This window comes from Centroberyx gerrardi, chromosome 9, assembly GCF_048128805.1.
Source record: "Centroberyx gerrardi isolate f3 chromosome 9, fCenGer3.hap1.cur.20231027, whole genome shotgun sequence".
Lineage (NCBI taxonomy): Eukaryota > Metazoa > Chordata > Actinopteri > Beryciformes > Berycidae > Centroberyx > Centroberyx gerrardi.
The window spans coordinates 10,716,693-10,737,548 of record NC_136005.1 but is presented as its reverse complement, the minus strand read 5'-3'; the positions used below and the strand labels follow the sequence as shown (position 1 = coordinate 10,737,548).

Here is a 20,856-nt window from a genome sequence, read left to right as displayed (position 1 = left end):
AAACAGCTGAATTACTATTATTATTATCATCATATCAATTGAATATCAGTTGAAGTAGATTATAGTTGCCACATGTTTAGGATAGTAACAGCCCGGGTTTAATGGCATACAGAATTAGGCTACTCTCTCTTAGAAGGATCTTCTCTATATTCCATCAGTTTCAGGAATTATATTGTAGGTATTGAAGGTACATATTACCATTAGCTGAAATGTATTTGTGTACTTTCTAGGAGGATGAGTAATACCAGAGATCCTTTTAAGTGATTCAGCTGTTTCTAAGTATTTACTAATTTAGTAACAGTTGTAATTACTTGGTAACTTACTGTTGTTATGTTCTGCAAAGGTACTGGGTAAAACAGTCCAACTTACTTGGGGAAAAAGCTGAAATTGGACTGTAAAAGGAAGCAATACTCAACACTCATATCCTTTGCCAATGCAGTAATGACAAAATGTACCATACATGCTCTGCAGTTTACAAAGTAAACATTGTGGAACTAGTTGTAAAAGGAAGCTTTTCTTTTTGTATTACAGTATTGTTGTGTACTTTTAATATTTTTCCATGGGTTAATACACTGGATTATCCACATGCATTTTCTAGATATTTTAAATGATCAGCAGACAGGGTCTAATGTGTGCTGTAGATATCTTGACAGGAATATTATCTTCAGTCTTGAATATAACAGAAAATGACTGGGAAAAGTATTTTATACTACACTCAAACTAGATGATATGAAATGGAGAAACACAAGAAATAAATTGTCATGGTTGTTTTGCTGGATGTATCCATGATTTTATCTTCCCAAGTGTGGAGTCAAGATTGTCTATGAAAAGACTCATTTGCGAATACAGAAATGTAATATTCGTTTACCTGAATTTCAAATAAGGGCACATGTCTGTTGAATTATGTGTTTAAAGCACTGTGAAATTGTATTTTTGCTAATAGTATTATCATTCTTACCATGTCATGGAACAAGAGAGTTGATAAATGTACCTTAAATTCAATTAACTTTGTTTACTTCCCAGTTTCATAATCCTCAGCAAGAGACATTTGTGTGCTACATTCACTGATTGTTGTTAAGGCATTACGAATCTTCAGTCGTCAGCGTAGCCCTAGACTATAGCAAATGACACTATTCACAGACACTATGCATTACCACAGCACAAGAAAAAGAAGTAGGTTCTACCTATTATGTAGGTCCGCCTAAACCTAAAAGCCCAAGGCTACACAAACATTCACACAGAATTCTTACAAAGGCCTTGTAGATGCCTATTGTATATTTGCTGATATCTCAGCTCTATATAAAGAAATACATTTACACTATTTTGTGTCACTGTTTAACTGAACCGCTATAATAAGTATTGTGATTTTAAGCCTGCAGGTTTTTCTTCTCTGACAGCTCAGGTCTAAAACCTGTTGATGCCCAAAGTCCAGTGTTTCCTGTTACTTAAATGCTGAACTGAACTGAACTGAACTGAGCTGAACTGAGCTGAACTGAACTGAACTGAACTGAACTGAACTGAACTGAACTGAACTGAACTGAACTGAACTGAGATGAACTGAACTGAACTGAACTGAACTGAACTGAGCTGAGCTGAACTGAACTGAATGGAAAAAAGCTGAACTGAGCTGAACTGAACGGAAAAAAGCTGAACTGAACTGAACTGAATTGAACTGAACTGAACTGAAATGAAATGAACTGCATTTTCTATATATTTTAAATGATCAGCAGGCAGGGTCTAATGAGTGCTGTAGATATCTGAACTGAACTGAACTGAACTGAACTGAACTGAGCTAAACTGAGCTGAGCTGAACTGAGCTGAACTGAGCTGAGCTGAACTGAACTGAACTGAACTGAACTGAACTGAACTGAGCTGAGCTGAGCTGAACTGCTTGCTTTGTTGTGGAGTTGTTTGCCAGATTTCTAAGGACATTTCCACCCTGCTCAGTTCTTATTTATAAAACCAAACTGATGTGACTGATGCAATTGCACATAGCTGCAGAATTTCTTGGCTTGTCTTCAGATGGCCAATGTGACACACCAAACTTTGTTATCTGCTTCTTCATGCCTCAAGTCCACATTTTAACAATTGATCGGGGACAGCTTTGATATGAGAAAATCTTACCACTGTTCAAACTCAGGCAGCCTGCTCCCACACCATATTTCTCTTTCCCTCTGTCTACTTCTCAGTCTCTCTGTTCCTGTGTCTCAAGAGTTTGATCCTATGTCTTGACAATTCCTCAGCAAGCGTGCGATCAATACCATGATCCTGAATTCTGTTAATTAACACAACGAAGATATGCCTGCTGTCTAGGCTACAGCTAATGTTTAAAGTATAGGTTGGTTTGAAAGTGTGCCGTGTCCTTTATGTTTGGATCTGTGCGAGTCTATCTGGCAAGTGTGCTGGTGGTGCTTTATTGATCTGTTTTGCTGCCAATCGATGGTGGGTGTGGTGTTTTCCATGCTTATCAGACTGTAATCAGTCAACTGAGGGAAAACCATCACTTTTTGTTACGCGTGACGTTCCAAAGGTTACTCCGCGCATTAATTCCATCATGCATTCAATAGATATCAGGCACACATTTTTTGTCTTTCTATTTCTTTTTTCCTTCCCCCATGTCCTGGAGTGATGATGCATTTCCCTGTAGAAATAGCCACAGTGCCATTCCCCCGAACCATTAGGAGGCTCAAGCCATTGTTCATCCTGTGACTCTGAGCCATCATCCTGTTACTTCTTCTCTCCGTTTCTTCTCTTTCCACTCGTCGTGTGGTGTTGTGAAGCAGCAGATGCAGTGTTGTCCATTTTGATCCTTTTTCATCATTTGCAGACAAAGAGAAAGGCTAGGAGCTGCTGCCAGACAGAAAGCATGGTGGCTAGAATAAAATGCTGTGCCACGTTTTAACGGTCTCCCTTGGAGGGAGGCATGTAAGTATGTGTGGTTGTGTGCGTGTGTGTGTGTGTGTGTGTGTGTGTGTGTGTGTGTGTGTGTGTGTGTGTGTGTGTGCGCGCGCGCAACCACGCATGTTGATGAGCTGGAGGTAGAGAAGATTGCTTTTTTACAGCCTCTCAATCACAAAGAGCCAACAAAGAGGTAGACGGAGGCAGAGCCCTGGTAGACAGTGCCTGGAGTTACAGTAGTCGGCCTGGCAGCTGAATCCCAGTGGGCAGCCATGCAGACGGTACTTAACAAAGGTCAGACAAATAGTGGCTTGGATTAAAAGGTGTATGAGTTTAAGAAGGGGTCAGACAGGAGGTTAACAATTGAGAGACAACAGAGAAAAGTTGTGTAGAGCAACAGCAACACTGGGTTTCTGGGTACACACTAGTTCCCTACTCTCAGATCTGTGGATTCAAGCTGTATATTTAGATCGTTGATGAACCAAATTCAGCATCTAGTTTGTATTGTGTTACTGTGTTATTGTGTCAGCTTTAACTGTACTTATTTGTCTTCTTCCTCTGTCAGCAGACTGTGAAAATGTCTAAGAATGAATGATTTCGTAATATCAGCAGGAATAAAGAGAGACTGGTAGTAACGCCAGCAAGTTAGTCGCACCTTGCAAATACCCAAGTGTCTCGTGTGTATCTATTGAAATCGTAGAAGAAAGAGGGGAAGAGGAAAAAGTAGTGCGTGGAGGAGTGTGCAGGCCGTGATTGATATTCTTCTGAGGGATCTGTCGCTCACAACATTCATATTGAGTTTAGTTTCCCAGTGCTGATTCGGCAGGGCTGCGGGGTCAACGCCTCCCTGGACCCACCTCCACATTTTAAACACTGACCTGTGACATCACTTCCTGCTGACACAGCACTGCTGTCAGAGATGAGCTTCAGCGTCCTTGAACCCCCCCTCCCTCCCTCCCTCCACCCAGTCATGTTGTTGCTATGAATACAGACACGCACACACACACACACACTTCATCCCTTGTTGACCTCAGTTTTGTTCTCTGTTTTCAGCAAGCCTTCAAATTAGTCTGAATGTGCTATATCAGGGTGCGTCAGAGTGAAGGCCTGTGGCGGCGGTGCGGAGGGAAGAGGCTGAGAATCTGGGCTGCCAGTAGTACTGGACTCTCATTAACCTCCCTACCTCCTCCTCTCTCTTCTCCTCCTCTCCTTCATCAGCTCATCCAGGCCTGAAGTGACACATGGGCCTCTGGAGTGTCACTAGCGATAAAGATGCCGCCACTTCAACGTTTTAATTGGAGCTTCTGCTGTTGATGTGTGAACAGCTGTAGGACGGAGAAGGGCAGATCTATCATCCCTGCCCTCCGCAGAGCACCTCGGGTCAAATGGCAGCAGTTACTGTGGCAGGAAAACCCCCAAAGCTCCTGTTTATTTATGATTTTATTCCTCCGCCCCTCCCTCTGCACCGTCCTCGCTCCTGCTCCCACATCTGCATATTCTAGTGTGGTTGTGAGATGAGAGAGAGAGAGAGGGAGAGAGAGAGAGAGAGAAAGAGAGAGAGAGAGAGAGAGAGATTCTGGAGAGCATCTGGAGGAGTAAGCTGGGCTGGCCGAGTGAAATGTCCAGCAAGGACTTATTTATAGACTCAATTCCGGGTTCACACACTCACACTAGTGGTCTCACACACACACACACACACACACACACACGCACACACACACACACACACACACACTTGAATCCTCTACTCCCCCTGCAGACACAAATCCATTATTCATTTCAAAATGACTCATTTTTTGCCCCGTGGCTCCTGGCAGTAGTGTGACGCTTGACCAAGGGGGGTGCTTTTTCTAATTAATGCAGATTGTGCAAGAAAGCAAAAATAACATATTTACTTTGACGCCTGATATTACGGGAGTGCTGGCGTGAAACTGTGCTGGTGGCTAAGTCTCGTCTATGACCTATTATGACCCTGCACACCCAGGACTGTGGCTGGCTTTAAGTTATCCTCTCTCTTTTCTATGTTATCCTCCCTCCGGTCTGTTTGTTATGTTCCATCAATTCTTACAATGGAAGAGCAGCCAGATACACAAGTATGCATAATGTTGTCAGGCTGGCAATCTTCAGATCAGACTGGCATCGCAAGCCAGTGGCTATAATTCACCTGAAGCTGTTTACACTGCCTTTTCTGTGACTGGTGTCAATCAAGACTTTTCACTCAGAATAAGTAAATACCTGATGCATACAAAGCTAACAAGACTCTATATATAAGCAAAAGGTAAGCGTCAAGCTATCTTGTCTAAGCAAAGGGAAGAAGAATTCTCCTCAAGCTGTCCTCCTCCTGAGATGTGATCTGATTTTAATGAGCCCACCGAATGTCAATGAAAGCGCTGCACATGTGTTTACCTCTTACACTGTATAAACTATGCAGTGTGCTGACAGATAGGACCAGAGATCATTAAGGAATGGAGATCACATGCACGCATGCACACTAATACACACAGATGCACACACGCACACAAACACATACACACACGCACGCATGCACACAGGTATCATTACTGTACTCAGCCCAAGATGTAGGTGGGGCTACATCTTCTCCTAGCTCAAATAATTGATAAGGCTAGACACGGTGCTGCTTTGCATGCTATTAGATGGCAATCTAAATAACATTTACATGTCATTTATGTCTATTACCTTCTTTTTGAAGAGCCGTGTCAGCACCGTCTGCATATTAAAGCTCAAATTTATTCCACCAGCTAGCATGGTTCCTTTGCCGAATTTGCAAATGAATGCAAATATGGGTTTCCTCCCTGGACAATTTTTGGAAAGTAGTGGTTGTAGGGAATGGTTATGAAATGTGGAGACACAGTATTTGATAATGCATGGATGTGATGTCTTAGTTGGTTCGGGTCTTTGGTCAAGGAAATATCACTGAAAACTATGCATTTATTCTGTGACCTTGGTCTGGTATCGTTTTCCTCATGTCATTTACAATATTGAGATTAATCTGGTTGGTAGTACATAAACTTGATATATCAGGATTATAGGCCTAATGCTCTGGGGGGATTTCATGGCATCTACAGGTCTCGATTTGTATCTTGTAACTGGACCAGATTATGTGGACACATACAGGCCAGTATGCAAATGACATACAGTCTCTCTCTCTCTTTCTGACTGTGTCTTTCTTTCTTCTACTTCCTGTCTCCTCATTGTAGCCAAAAGGAGTTTTTCAATACAACTTTATTTAAGGGCCCAGCCCTGGAAAATACCCTCAATTAGTGAAGGCGAGAACAATAATGAAATCGTTTAATTGCATTAACATAATACCTTCAACCAAAATAGTCGTGATAATAAAGCAATTACTATTTTGAGAGAGCAATTAGCCCGGCACTTTTTTCTAATGCTATAATTAACAGCAAGAAGAACATGGATGGATGCTCCTGTGTTGCTAGCCTGTAAAGGAGCTGGAAACGATGGAGAAGATGAAGATGGAGATGTGCAAGATGGCCTGTCACAGACCGGCTGTATCACTCTGAGGACGCTCTTCCCTTCTGACACATCCACAATGCCCTTCAAGGGGAGCAATTGCTTTCTCTCTGTCCACGCACGTATTTCAATGTTGTTTTGCACACATCTCTCCATTATGAAAGCTGTTTTTCGGCAACGGAGGAGATGTTGAAACGGAGAGAGTGAGATGGAAAGAGCGAGGCAGGCATGGATGGAGGGAGGGAGGGAAGAATGAGAAAGAGAGATTGGTTTTCATGCCTGGTAGTCAGCGAGCCTGTAAATCTCCCAGGAGCGTAGTGGAAGACAGCAGAAGGTTGATAGTCATCCATCACTCCTGACAACCCCACTGCTCTGGAAGGGCCTGACAGCACAGCCCTGCCTGAGAGAGAGAGAGCGAGAGAGAAAAAGAGAGAGAGAGAGAGAGAGAGAGAGAGAGGAAGAAAAGACGAGAAGAGAGATAAATAGAAAGAGATGCTGCCTGCAGACTGAGCAAATGAACTCTTCCATGTTTAAAGCAGGAGCGGAGAGGTAAGGGAAGGGAAAAAAAGAAGGTGAGAAGAGAAAAACGAGGGGAGGAGAGGAGAGGAAAGGAGGGAAGAGGAGAGGAGCAGCAGTTGGCTGTTACAGCAGCTCTGTTCATCTCTCACTGAGTGCCTGTGGCAGCCGCAGTGCTGCTGCTGAGGGAGTGGAGGTGGACTGGCTGGAACTAGCTGTGTCCTGGTCACAGTAGAGTGGAGCAGGAACATGTGGCTCCTTATCTAAACTAGTGCAAACTTCTCCTCTGCCGGGTTCTACTCTACCCATTTCTCTGCATGGACATTTGTAATATGCCCCTCTGCACTGTGCGTCATCTACACTCTCTACTACTGCATGTATCCATCTATGCTCCATCAATCATGTATATTGTGTATACTGAAACAGCACGCCGTGTCTCTATACGTTTGCTTATTTTGCTTTATTCATATCATGTGCACCAACCCACCAAGGTAAACTCCTATCAAATGTACTTGGCAATTTAATTGATTCTGATTCAACGTGACAGAACATGCTGCCATATCCCCATGTCAAGCTCTACATCTCCCATGAACACATTTCACATTGCATCTTATCTTAGCCTGTATACGTTGGGGCTTTATGTTGATTATACATATGCATGAATGTTAAAGGCCTGTTTCAATATATTTTTCACTTGCATGGAAGATACTGAGGACATTTTAGAGAAGGTATGAGGCCATGAGGACTACCTGTAAACCTAGGCGCTGTGTTTTCTCGTTTGAGGAACCTCATAAAAAAGCACATTAGAGAGTGCATGTGTGAGAGGACCTAGAACACATGCTGTATGATATGTGGTATCAAAGGGACATATGGGAGAAGTTCTTTATGCTCGTGGCTGTGAAGGTACAGCGGGGCGTAAAATGAGGATGGGTGCTAATAAAAGGAAACTGCGTGTTCAAAGCATGCGTCAAAGAGCGAGGGGTCTTATTGCCTGGGAGCTGTCCAAACACCCTGTCAATTAAACAGACAGGGAGATAGAGTCTCTTCATATCTGACATACTGCGGCTAGCTGACCATGACAACACACTCACAGTCACAGACACAAACATACATGCTCTACACATAAGAGCACACGACACACATCCACACACACACACACATACAGTACTTTCATGATCAAAACACAACGTGAATGTGTTATGGTAGTGCCAGAGTTCTTCTATAGCACATGCAGTACGTAGCTTGGTAATTATATGAAGGCAATAAAAGGCCTCCATAGAGCTATACTACTGTTTATCCACTGGCATATTGTGCGAGCTGTAGAAATATGCATCCATCATACAAGAGGTTAATGCTTTATAATACCAGTGTGTGTTTGTGTATGTATGTACGTATGTGTTCACATATGTTTCTTCTGTGTGTGTGTGTGACCTCCACCACTGTCTGGAGGGTATTGGCCATGGCTGTCAGTCAGTGTGAGAAGAGCCCTAATTAAAGAAGTTCCAGTTGTACACCGCCTTACAATGGGAGGCAGAGATTGCCTTTCAACTCCGAGCCCAATGCAGAAACTTCCTCCTTCTCCTCCGGTTGAATAAAAGAGTCTGATACAAAAGGCTGTGAATGCCTAAACCAAACAAAAGCTCTTTAAAAGACTGTCACCGTGCTATCTGATATCTCCTGGAACAGCACTGCTTTGAATAAATCTTTTTCAGTGAAGGAGGGAGAAGGAAATTAAAAGCTGACATTTAAAAGGCTGCTGCCGGGACCCGCGGCCCCCAGGATCAATAGCTAGGTATCTCACAACTTCCCCCGCATATTAGCTCGCTTTTCCACGGGGCATCTCAAACTAAGTACAAACAAACAAAAGGTACTGTAGGAATATTATTGTGCTGTTTTGTCAGTTTCCCTTTAGGTGTGTGTGAGTCGGCTGAATGCTGGAGTAGCAGTTGGAGGATGGGTGCGGAGTCTGTCTCTGTGCGCGCGCGTGTGTGTGTGTTTGTGTGTATTTGTAATGTGTTTAAAGGGTCCCGTCCTCCTCCTCAATGTCAGCACCTTGAGCTGACATTGGTCATCTGGGACCTGAACTGTCAGCAACAACGTCACACTGAAGGAGGAAGGGTAGACAGGAGAAAGGAGGAGGAAGATGGGGAGATAAAAGAGAGGAGGAATAGTGGACCTGAGGAGTGTGTGTGTGTGTGTGTGTGTGTGTGTGTGTGTGGGAGGGGGATTAGTTGTGTTGGTGACATTGCTGACATTTAGTTGCACCGGGTGACATTGTCAGTGTGTGACTTTGTGAGCAGTCTGTCAGGTTATGTATACCAGACTTACTTAGGGTCATGCATGTGCTCCCGAAGGAGTCATCCCTGTCCCTCTGTTTCCCTGACATGCAAACACACACACACATACACACATCCCACCCCACACATGCAAGCTATGACCTCCATCCTCTCCCATAGGAGCTCAGGCTGTCCCCCAGTGTTCCCCTGTCATACTGTTATCCCCTCCTATTACTGGCCACTGACCTTCCCCGATGTCACCTGGCTTTACAGGAGCTTAGCCACAGCTGAGCTGGGCTGCAAGAGCAGGCCTTCACCCTAATGCCACCCTGGGGAGCCACCCCAAACACACTGACAATGCTCCCAGTTTCTCTGTGAGTGCTAAAATAAACAAGCGGCGTTTTGAAGTAAAATTTTGCCAATTATAAACACTGTTTTTAGTGAGAGTTTTGTTCCTTACAGCCCACTTCACATTCACATTAATCCTTTCGCACTTGTCATTCCCCGGCCCACCCGTGGCACATCTCCATTACTTCAGAAAGTGTGGTGGTCTGGGAACAGTTAATACGTGTCAGACTGAGGCTTTGTGTATAACACCCTCTGGTGTGTGTGTGTGTGTGTGTGCACGTTTTATTCTCCGTTACAGTAATTGTGTATACACTATTTGTGCTTGTGCGCGTGTGTGCTTGTGTTTGACTGTGTGTGTGTGTGTGTGTGTGTGTGTGTGTGTGTGTGTGTGTTGTGCGCTTGGCGGTGTCAGGTAGTCCCCAGTACGGTGGGTAGCTGGCAAGCTGTGTGTCAGTGATCAGGCTGATCAAAGACAACAAGAGAGGAACAGGCAGAGCTGCCAGCAGCGATCAGCCTGCCTGCCTCTGATGGCTATGGACAGGGCTCACAGATCCGCTCTGCTCTGTTGTGTTCTGGTGTGAGGAAACCACACTGTAGCCAAGGTGATTCAGCGCACCAGGGTCCGGTGATGAGTAACCTCACCTGACACCTTACAGTAAGATTTGTCTAAGCTGTATTGTCAGGGGAATAATAATAATAATGTGATTCATTGATTCCTGTTGGAAAATTATCTTTTTCGCTGTCCTTGGAGGTTAGAGCCCAGGGTCAGAAATAGGACAATGACCCTGGAGCTAATTGTTGCATATTTCTACTGACACAACACAAGGCACGATCTTAGATCAAATAGATGGCTCTATTGTAAGATACCAAGTGTTTGTATAGAAGGTGCCAAGAAAAGTTTGTCTTATTTTGGTCCTGGAATGAGTTGCAGAACACTCTTAAACATGAGTCACTTTTGTTATTGGCTATTTTTAAAAGGAAATGAATGGGCATTGTCACTGAAAGCTGTTTTTTTTTTTTTTTTTGTCATACTACATTATGTGTTAATTGCTACGTTTTATTTTTATTTCATATTCTAAATTTCATTGGGTTATGTTTGTCACTTGTGTGCTGTTTGTGTTTAAATGTTTTTGTTTTTGTTTTATTATCAGTGCTGCCTCTTGGCCAGGTCTCGTTGTAAAAGAGAAATTGGTTCTCAATGGGACTCCCAGGTAAAATAAAGGTTAAAAAAAACCAAACAAAAAATAGGGTTTCAATGTCTTGCACATGGATACTTCAGCAGGATGGATGCTTGCCAAACGGTTGTAGGAAAGTCTCCCTGAGCAGTATGCCACCCTGCTGTCCTAACCACATGTCCACTATTATTTCATTATGATCACACCAAAACATTACCATTCATTATGAAATATGGATCTTAATCTGGTCTATGAAATGTTTTTGATGAACCAGAAAGATAGGATTCATCCCTTGAGTATAGTAATGTAGTTATTTAACAGGTATTTTCAATCAAGCAATCTGATTGGTCAAAGACACATTCCAACTGTGCTGCTAATTCCCATAAAATATGGCTGGTGGTGCTTTATTGGTTGCAGACAGTGCCAACTCTTGTGGTTACCCAGGCGCTAGTTAACCATCGCCTTGTTTCTCCCATTTTTTATTCTAATGTATACACACTACTTTATAGAAAACTTTTCAGTATGCTTGTCAGCATGTATTGATAACCACTGGTAAGCCATAATACCCCTGACGATGTTCTTTTCTGGGAATATGGATTGGCTATTTGGGTATTATTGCAACATTAAATCATGCTGTAATTGTAATTTTTTCCAGTATATGCTTCTAACATCCCCTTATACCTTCCAATTCCTCGTGAACAAAACAAGTACATTGCTATTCCATCAGTAATGTGAGTAAAGATACCTACAAATGTATTATCACAGTGGTTTGAGATCTTGTAATCTACCGAGAACTCAGTCACCTCCTACACATTCTGGACACATTATTCATTTCAAGATCATTCCAACACCACCACCACCAAAAGGGCAAGGTGTGCATTCCCTCTGTAGAAGTCTAGGTCTCCCCGTTTAGAGTGGCTTCTTTAATAATTCATCCTGGTTTCTTCCAGGAAGCAACGCCATCTGGCCACACGCTGGATCAATGGAGATCAAAAGACAATGTTTGGCCCTAAATGCAATCCCATCCAGAAGTGGCAGCAGTAGGGCTATTTTAGTGCCAAGCCCTGGCTGGCCGGCTGGCCGGCTAGTCTGTCTAAAGGTTAACAGAGAGGTCGGGGTTCGAAATTAGTCGTTTAGACTGGCCCCTAAACATTTTCTGTGCTTTAATCAATCCCGATGCACAATTCACATTCACAGAACACTCAGAATCTCCAGTGATCATGTGGTCAGTAGAATATATTTCAAAGGGAACATTTTCAAAAAGCTAGCTTGAAGCAAAGTTTTATTCCTAGATTTTGATTTATTGACTTTGCGAGGAATCAGCAGCACAAAAAATCCCAGAGATGCTTTAGATATGTGAGTTCAGTGACCCTTTTATCCTCCTGCCTAATTTAATTTGTTCCAAAACAAAGAGTGAGCCAGAAGGTGAATCTCAGCATCTGGTGAAGTAATCCTTGAGTCACCGGTATTGATCAGCAACCTTATTAAACACCAGCAGATATATTGTGTGGTTGTTTTGTGCCCTGGGACAGTAAAAATCTTGCTTTTTGCACCTATAAGGCTCATTTGAGTTTTGCATGTTCTAACACTGTGTAGGCCAAAGGAGGCTCAACAGGTGTGATCTACATAAACTGCCTTCATACTAGCTTCATCAGGCATGTAAATACATGACAGTGTATCTCATGAGGAATAGTCTTGGAAAACACAGAGCTTAAACAATTTGTCTCCTGTTTGATGCAGTATATAAGGATGTTTACTGTCATCTGTGTGTCTGTTTGATGTTAGTATGTGTATGTCTGTGTGTGTGTGTGTGTGTGTGTGAGACTGTGTGAAGTGTGTGTCTCGTGTGTGTGCGTCGTGGCACCACAGAGACACCTGTTCCAGTCTGCCGTTCGGCTGTGATGGGGACGGCGGAGGGCTTTGACACGCTCCATCGACATGACAGCTCAGACAGCATGGATGTTAATCTCTTCTAACTGCTCCCAACCTAATTAAATCTTCCAGGGCAGCGCTCTGCACACACATGCACACACATGCACACACATGCACACACATGCACACACACACACACATGCACACACACACACATGCAGAGGCTTCCAAATTGGTCCTGGGCGTGCGTAAGTTTTAACGATCTGGAGAATTGGCCCCACAGCAGTTTGTTAGATTCTATGAAACTGTGTGTGTGTGTGTGTGTGTGTGTGTGTGTGTGTGTGTGTGTATGTGTGTGTGTGTGTGACCTACACTGCCTTCAGGCACTTTATTGCACACACAGTCAGTATTCCAATTTTTCCATATGCCATGTTATGTTAGAAAATGCCCATGGTATGCGTTTCAATTCCGTCATAAATAGCAGATTTCTCTCTAACAAGTTTCAGTTTTGTGAATTTAATCACAAGAGTGAAACAGCAGTGATTGATTCCAGTTTTTAAAGACATAAAAGTAACATTGTTTTAATCATATTTAATACACCTCAACAAACTTCTGGGTCTTCTGGTAATGTCAGTGTAACTAATGGTGGTCACTGGCAATACTTTGCTTTCAGCTCTTGGATTTGCACCACAAACCGCCACTAACACCATGTGACTGAGAAAGTTGAATAGTCATCGTTTTATCTTGTCTGCCTATTGAAAAAGATCAAATTCAAGTGGCAAAAACAGGCATTTCAACTCAGGAGTTGCTGTACACGAAGTGGCTTTATCATGCTGTATCAACCATGTTGCATCTGCTTGCCTGAGCTCACTGGCACAACAACAAAACAAGAGTGGTTAGCTAGCTTACATTTGTTGAGAAAGAGACACATTAGCTGTTATGCCCGTGGCACTTAGGCAGCGTAACACTGACAGAACACATGGTTTTTCACACAGTGATCCTAAAAACTCACTGAAGCACTGCCATCTTCTGTAAGGAGAAGGTGGAATACCGAGACCGAAAAAATGCTGCCTAAATGCTAAATATTTAGACAGGTTTGTACTGGTATAAAAGGAGAATAGGCAAACAATGTCTATTCTATACTCCTTTCATACCATTACAAAACTGTCTAAATCAGTGTTTCTTATGGATTATTTACCGTAGTGCGCACACACACACACACACACACATACACATACACAAAACACACATGTAATAAAACACTCTCCAATCCTGCTCACATCCATTAAATCCTCTGCCTGGTTGCGTGTGTGTCTGCACATTTGCGCATGTAAGCACACACACACACATATGTATGCATAGTGATTAGGAGGGGCTGATCATGGGTAATAGATGTAGCCTACCAGTGAACAATTCAGATAACTGTGGAAAGCAGTAGTACCACATTAAGAGCCAGCCAGTTTTCATGATGGTAAGTTCCTGCAGGAAATAGGGAGACACCTAATGAACCTCATACTACTCTAAAGACAGCACAGTTCTCTTTTGTACAGTGAAATTGGTGATACGCTTCCCCTCATGCTGGTCTGTTACTCCCACAGAACACTTGTGCTTGTTAGTAACTCTTCCAAGGCTTTCCTACCTTGCTATTGAGCTTCTCTGCATTATCTTCCATCTCACTGTGTTGTCTTGTTTGTGAAAGACTGACTTTTTGATCCGGCGTTTAGTCACAGGAGGAAAGGATTCTCTTTTATTCACTTTGGCTTCAGTGAAATCGGAGAGCCACAGAGGGAGACGGAGACCTCTGCATGCTGTGTGCCTTCCTCACGACCTACCAGCCCACCTGCCTGCCTCCCTGCACCTGTCCACCCAGCCAATAGGGCCCTGTTTATTTTCCTGCCCTATACCTACAGTACCTTTCCCTTTCTCTGTCTCCCACCCATCTTTATCTCTGTTTGCGTGATTATCTGTCTGTCTGTCCGGCTGTCTGTCTCTCTGTCTGTCTACCTAGCTACCTTTCTCTCCGCTTGCCTCTCCCCCACCCTTTGCTTTGTGTGCCTATCTAGCTGTGCGTCTATCTGCCTACTTTCTCTCTTCCCCGTGCCTGTATCTCTGTCATCTGTCTTCTGTCCAGTCTCAGCCCCCTCTGAGTTAAACAGGCCTAACAAATAGATTACAAACAGTGGGCACGGCCAAGCTAAGGAAGAAGACAATCTGAATTTGTTGTGGATAAAGAATGAAGAAAGAGGCTGTGCAGTCAGAGTAAGCCAGTGGAGAGAATAAGGCTGTATTTGCCTGAGGGGAAAAGGCTGAAAAGTAGCTCTTGCAACAGATGTGCGGGGCAGTAAAGTGTAATTGAAATGCCAGCAGCAATGGTCTTATCTCCCCGCTACAGGAGCCCGCTGCCAGTCTCAACATCAGTTAGATGTCATTTTACCTAAGTCTGAATCAGCCTGCCACAATCCGCAATCCCCACTCCTCTGATGCTAGGAAGGAGAAAGGAGGGAGAAAGGGATGAGGGGGAGGGAGAGGAGAAAGGGAAGGAGGGAGAGGAGGGTGGGGAGTCTGTAATAGGATTTCAGTAGCACCCAGTTAACTTCCACCACCTGGAGTTAGTTGGTAATTTGATATGCTCCATCAATAGGATTCATTTACCGCACCGCAGTATTACCATCGCCATTCATTTGACTTTTTTATATATTTATTCGTTTCTCTCTCCACATTTTCTCACTCCTCCTGATCCTAATCATGGATCCTGGAGGTGGGAGGAAGGAGGGGCAGTCCCCCAGTATTTTAGCCAAGGAAGGATGCTTTGTCCTTGGGCCAAGCGAGGTGGAAAGCCAGCCACCATGGTTGTCCTCCCTGCTCCCGGCCAGGCTCATCATTGGTTTGGGCCAGGCAGCATCCCTCTGGGGACAACCATAATGTCCTCCCGGATTAGAGGCTGGTGCTCCCCAGAGCTGTTGCCTTTTATCTGGAACTTTGTTACAGCTTCATGGGATCATCTGAGGGACATTAAAGCTGCCTTATCTCTTCACTGTACTGATAACGTGTCATGATTTTGTTGTGCTGCTGGTGTTAATGGCGGCGGTGGTATCTTGCACCTCTCTCCTGGCTTCTCCCACAGTTGCTGGGTTTATCTTTTTCAGGAGGAGAAAATGATTCTAGGTCATGGATCAATTTGCAGCTTTTATTATGTTTCATCAGGTTTTCATGTTACTGCCTCATCATCAGAGTCAGTCTCACTGGACTCTTATATGATGTGTCTTTACTGCTTTCCAATTCCATGTTTAGCTGGAATCTGTCTACTAGAATCTAATGTTAATGTTTGTCTTTCAGAGGGTCATTTTCAACGTGGTCAACTTCTCCAAGACCAAGAGCCTGTACAGAGATGGCATGTCTCCTGTAGTCAAGTCGACCAGCAGGCCTAAATGGTAGGTGGACAGTAACAACATCAGCACCAATAGCCATAACAAAAACATCAGCTTTATATTTCTGTGCTCGCTGCTCTATACTTTACAATGCAAGCTGTATAATAACGTCATCTCATCTGTGAAACCTGAGTCCACATTGTGGTCACTGTAATACTACCAAAGTATTTAAAGCTTCTCCCCGACTTTGAAGAAGTTTGCTTGTCTGCCCAACAACAGACACACACACGCACACACACACACACACACACACACACACACACGTACACACATGCACCCTAAAGACTGATGCTTTAGATTTCCAGAGTGGATGCGTCTGGGCCCATTAGCATGTGATCCGTTGGTTGCCGGCATGACGGCTGTCTGAGGTAATAACGGCTGACTGACGGATGCAGAGGTGTGTGTGTGTGCATGAATAGGTGTGGCAGGAAGGAACGGGGCTGGTGCAGTGGGGTTGGGTGCGGCGTCTGCCAGGCAGGCTGGTGTATGCAGTGGGGCGAGGAGGGAGAACAGGGTGGCGTGATGAAGTGTGGCCGTCCAAGAGGAGCCCTGACATCTGTCATCAGCTGATGGAGGGCATCCGCAGGAATGCCAGGCATCTGCCACCCTGAGCTGTCTGCGTCTGCCAGCCTAGCGCCCGCACCGACCGTGCCGTAGCACGCCGGGCGCAGGCTAATGGGAAGAGACAATGGGCACGACACGGTAGACAGGAAAGATGAACTGCTGTCTACGATACAGCACAATGCAACATGATGCAGCTCAGCTCACTTCCTCGTTTGCTCAGTTTCACTCAGTTTTGACGGCATGTGCTGCAGTCGCAACTTTGCACTCAGAGTTTCTCGATGCTGCTAATGGAGATATGACTTGTGTCGCTGTGCCAGAACCGTTACCTGTTTGTCTCGTCCTGTTTAAAGTTGTATGAATGTCCAGCAAGGTGATTGCTTTGAAATTGGTGCGTAATTATTTCTCAGGTGAATGTAATTGCAGTGTAATAAACATTAAGTTACTCTATAGTCAGCAACACAAAAGAAAGTTATATCCCTATTTTTTTAAATGCGGGTATCAGTTTTGTGTAATGGCAATTCAATAGGCATCTTTTTCCAGGTGTAATTATCCCACTTGTTGAAAAATGCCATTTTCTGACTGGTCTTGACTTCTCATTTGGCATAATCTTGGTGGTATTCTCAGCAGGAGCCTTGTTGGGTCTTTTAGATCCCAAAGCTGTTTTAATACACTAATCATGCAGCGCTGGCCATGTTTATGTTTTAGTAAGCTCTCATAAATAGGTATTTAAGTGACAGACACAGCGGGGGGTAACGTGGCTGAAGCCCGGCTCCATTTACCTCCCCAGGCTAATACTGTTTCAACCACTCCTCTCACCACTGTGCCATCTAAGATGCATCTGGGGCTGCTTCCCATGCACTTGTAGAGCCATTTTCAACTGTCTGAGGCTTCCGACACCACGGCTGACATTGTTTGTGTCCCCACAAAGTGGTCAAGATGCTTTTAACACAACCTCCTCTATTTGACTTTCCATCAGCACAACAAAGCACAGGCAGCTCCTAAAGTAGCAATCTTCTTTTTGACAGTTACAGATATGGAATAAATAAAAAGGCAGAGTGTGGAGAGCCTCGCCTGTCTGATCCAAACACACACAGGAGAGGATAAAGAAGGTACAGAGAGAGAGAGAGATAGAAGGAGAGCGCGAGAGAGAGACTTACAGAGAGAGAAACAGACAGGGAGAAAGAGGAGAGAGAAAGAAAAACAGAGAAAATACAAGAAAGAGAGATTACTGAGACAGGTAGACAGGGGAGAGAGAACGAGAGCGAGAGCGAGTGAGAATAAATTGCCTCCCCCCCTCTGTATTTATCAGAAGAATCGTCAGTATTAGCCCAGGAGTTGAAGCCTTTATCTCCCCGTGCAGGTGCCCTATGTCCTGGGGCTCTAGCATGGTTTGGTGCTGGAGGCTGCTGGGCTTGGCCGGCTTCGGCTAGGCTGGGCGTCCCTGTGAGAGACAGCTGGCAGATTACAGTCCTGCAGGGCTTTCACTGCTACAGGTGGAGGGATCTATCCTCCATCCCTTCCTACAGCCCTTTCTCCTTCCCTCCTTCCATGCCTCCTCTAGCTTCTCGCTCCTGGTGCCGGACACATCAGAGCAGACACAGTACTGTATTTATCCTCTGTTATTTGGAGACAGCTACAGGTTACATGTCTGCTGATAAATGAATTAAACAGGATTACAATGCTTTGTGGGACGTGAGATGGATGGATGAATGATGGCTTTGATTTCCTCAGAACATGAGCAGAGAGAAGAAATATCTATGAAGGTTGTACTATGTACTGTACGCTGTGCACATTAAGACTTTGTCCTATACAGGGTTGCATATATATCTATTTGTCTCGTGGACGTCATAAAAGGAATTGCAGATGAACAATAAATGATTGTGATGGATTGATCAATGGATAAATAACCTCATTTAATTAGTGCTGCGTAGTTGAGAAGCTGTAGAACGAAGGCAAACCTGGTTCCTGTCTGTGATTTCCTGTCTCACATCAGCTAATGCTTCATATTCATTACTTAGTGTTTACTCCCAAATTATGAAGTCCTTGAAATTAAACTGGCTCTCATGATGGTGTATTAATTTCCACTGACTTACAGGCACATACCATTACATAGCAGCTCAGAGTGTGAAAAAAAAGGCGAGGGAGTGAGAGAGAGGGGGGTGCAGACAGAGTGTATGAGAGAGGATAGGGAGAAAACCATATTTTCTTGTACTAGTCTGTCGAAGAGAATGGCCCTCTTGGCGACACTAGGTGCCAACCAGACTCCCTGTTGTCTGCTATTTGTTAGACTGCTAGAGCAAAGAATTGCCCAGCATCCTTATTTTCTGAGCTAAGCTAATTAGAAAGTCAGAGAGCGTGGTGTAATGCAGCCGGTGCAGGCCGGGGTGCGGCGGGGTGGGGGTAATGGCCGGGATGTTGCATGGGACTGACTGCATCAACCAGCAGATGCTACATATAGGCTCTCGTGTGGAGAGGAGGGGAAGGAGAGAACGCAGTATGGCAGCAGCAGAAGACATTTAATGTCTTCATAAAAGGGGAAGGCTTTTTTTTTTTAACTTTACACATCATTACACTGTTGCTGATTTAAAATGCATTACACCAAACCTGCCTTACTATCTGTGCATCATGAAGACCACAGCGCAATTAACTCCTCCTCAATGACTTCATCTATGCTTAATATGTATGTGTAAGCTGTCAAATAAATCAGATGAAAGACAAATCAAACACTCACAAATCCCACACACCAGTATCACATGTTTAATTTTCCATCATCACAGTTTACCTACAATGTTAAATAAACATATAATTTCTATCTTATTAGATTTGGGATATATAGTGTATTGTAATGTGTTCTGGTGTCTCTTTTAATTAACATAACACTTCTTCATCAGTCAGTAGGCGCCCGTGGGTAAAAATAGCTACACCTCTAACTGAGCAAACAGATGAACAGTCAGAACTGGAGGAAACGGGTTGCCAAACATTGCTTCTAAAGTTAGAACCAGCCAACCTTGATCAAGGGTAAATGCCTTTTCTCCTTTTTCGTGGAAGGCAACAAAAAACAGAAGTGCTTTTCAAGCAGTCGTGCCAGTCAGCCAGCCAGCCAGTCAGCCAGCCAGTCAGTCAGCCAGTCAGTCAGTCAGTTGGGGCAATTTTGCTTTTCTACCAAAATCCTTCCTGTAAGCGTGTGATGCAACAGCATAGTGAAATTCTATTTGGAGATGTCTGCAGCTCCATCAGGGTGCATGTTAGCAGTAATTGTTCTGTCAATCAGCACAGCTCTTGCCTGCCTGCTTCCCTCGCCACTTGTTAAGCCCTGGCAGAGGGCGGGTGGGGTGGGGTGGGGTGGGGTGGGGGATGTTGTGGGGTGGGCGAGGTGAGGCAGGGTGTGGGAAGCAGAAAGGCCATCCTCCAATGCTCCGTGTGTCTCTCCTCTCTCACCTCTGTCTCTATTTACTGCCTCTTCTCCCGAAAACTCCCCTCCCTGCCTGTTTGTCCTCTTCTGTTCTTTCCCTCTGTCCTCTTTCTCTCCTCTCTTATTTTTCACTTTCTTTCCCTGTTTTATTTTTGTGCTTGGTACTATTTCTGACCACCTTTTTGTTCTGTCTTTCACTGTCCTTTCTTTTATTTATTTTTTCGCCCCGTTGTTCCAGTGTCTCCTCTTCTTCTCTGTGTCCTCTCTTGTGGGATTCCCCCATACATTATCAACCCAACTGGCTCTTTCTCTCAGCTGATGAATATCTTGCTCAGCTGTAAGGCAGAATGAATAACAAAACTGACGCTTGAGTTTCAGTCCTGTTAATGATTGCGAAGGGAATTTGTAAAAACAAATCACTTGATCTCAATCTCCCACTCTACATCGATGTCACAGAGACAAACTCCTGTACATTTGTTGTACTTGTTGTTTAAAGTGATTCTGATTTGTAGTTGTAGAAGAAACACGAGTACAAAGAGTACAAAGGTTTTAGGATACCAGCCATACCTATTTTGCACCCATAGGTCCTGTTAATACTGGGTTTTTTCTACAGTAGTACAGCAATTGCACTCAGGCCCTTCAGTCCTATAAAGAACCCTTTTATCCAGAACCACACCCCCATCCTGTAGTAGCCGCACTGCTGAGCCGGGCTGTCTGGGTCTAAACCCAGGGAGTGTGTGACACAATCTTGAGAGGGGTGGTTTCTCTCTTGAGGACAAGAGCGTCAGGCAGAGAATTGGAGACAGACAGACCGTAAAGGTTGTGGGAGACCGGACCATCTTTTACTCCTCCCCATGTTCTGCAAGTCTCCTGCAGTT

At 44.1% G+C, this 20,856-nt stretch overlaps 1 protein-coding gene across 1 annotated transcript in view; it reads left to right on the top strand.

Annotated features, from left to right (window-relative positions):
* agbl4 (AGBL carboxypeptidase 4) overlaps positions 1–20,856 on the top strand; it is a 250,051-nt gene that overhangs the window by 80,636 nt on the left and 148,559 nt on the right. The window contains exon 4 of the mRNA XM_071920501.2: positions 15,911–16,005. Coding sequence (XP_071776602.1) covers positions 15,911–16,005 — 95 coding nt within the window. The remainder of the gene's footprint in view (positions 1–15,910; positions 16,006–20,856) is intronic.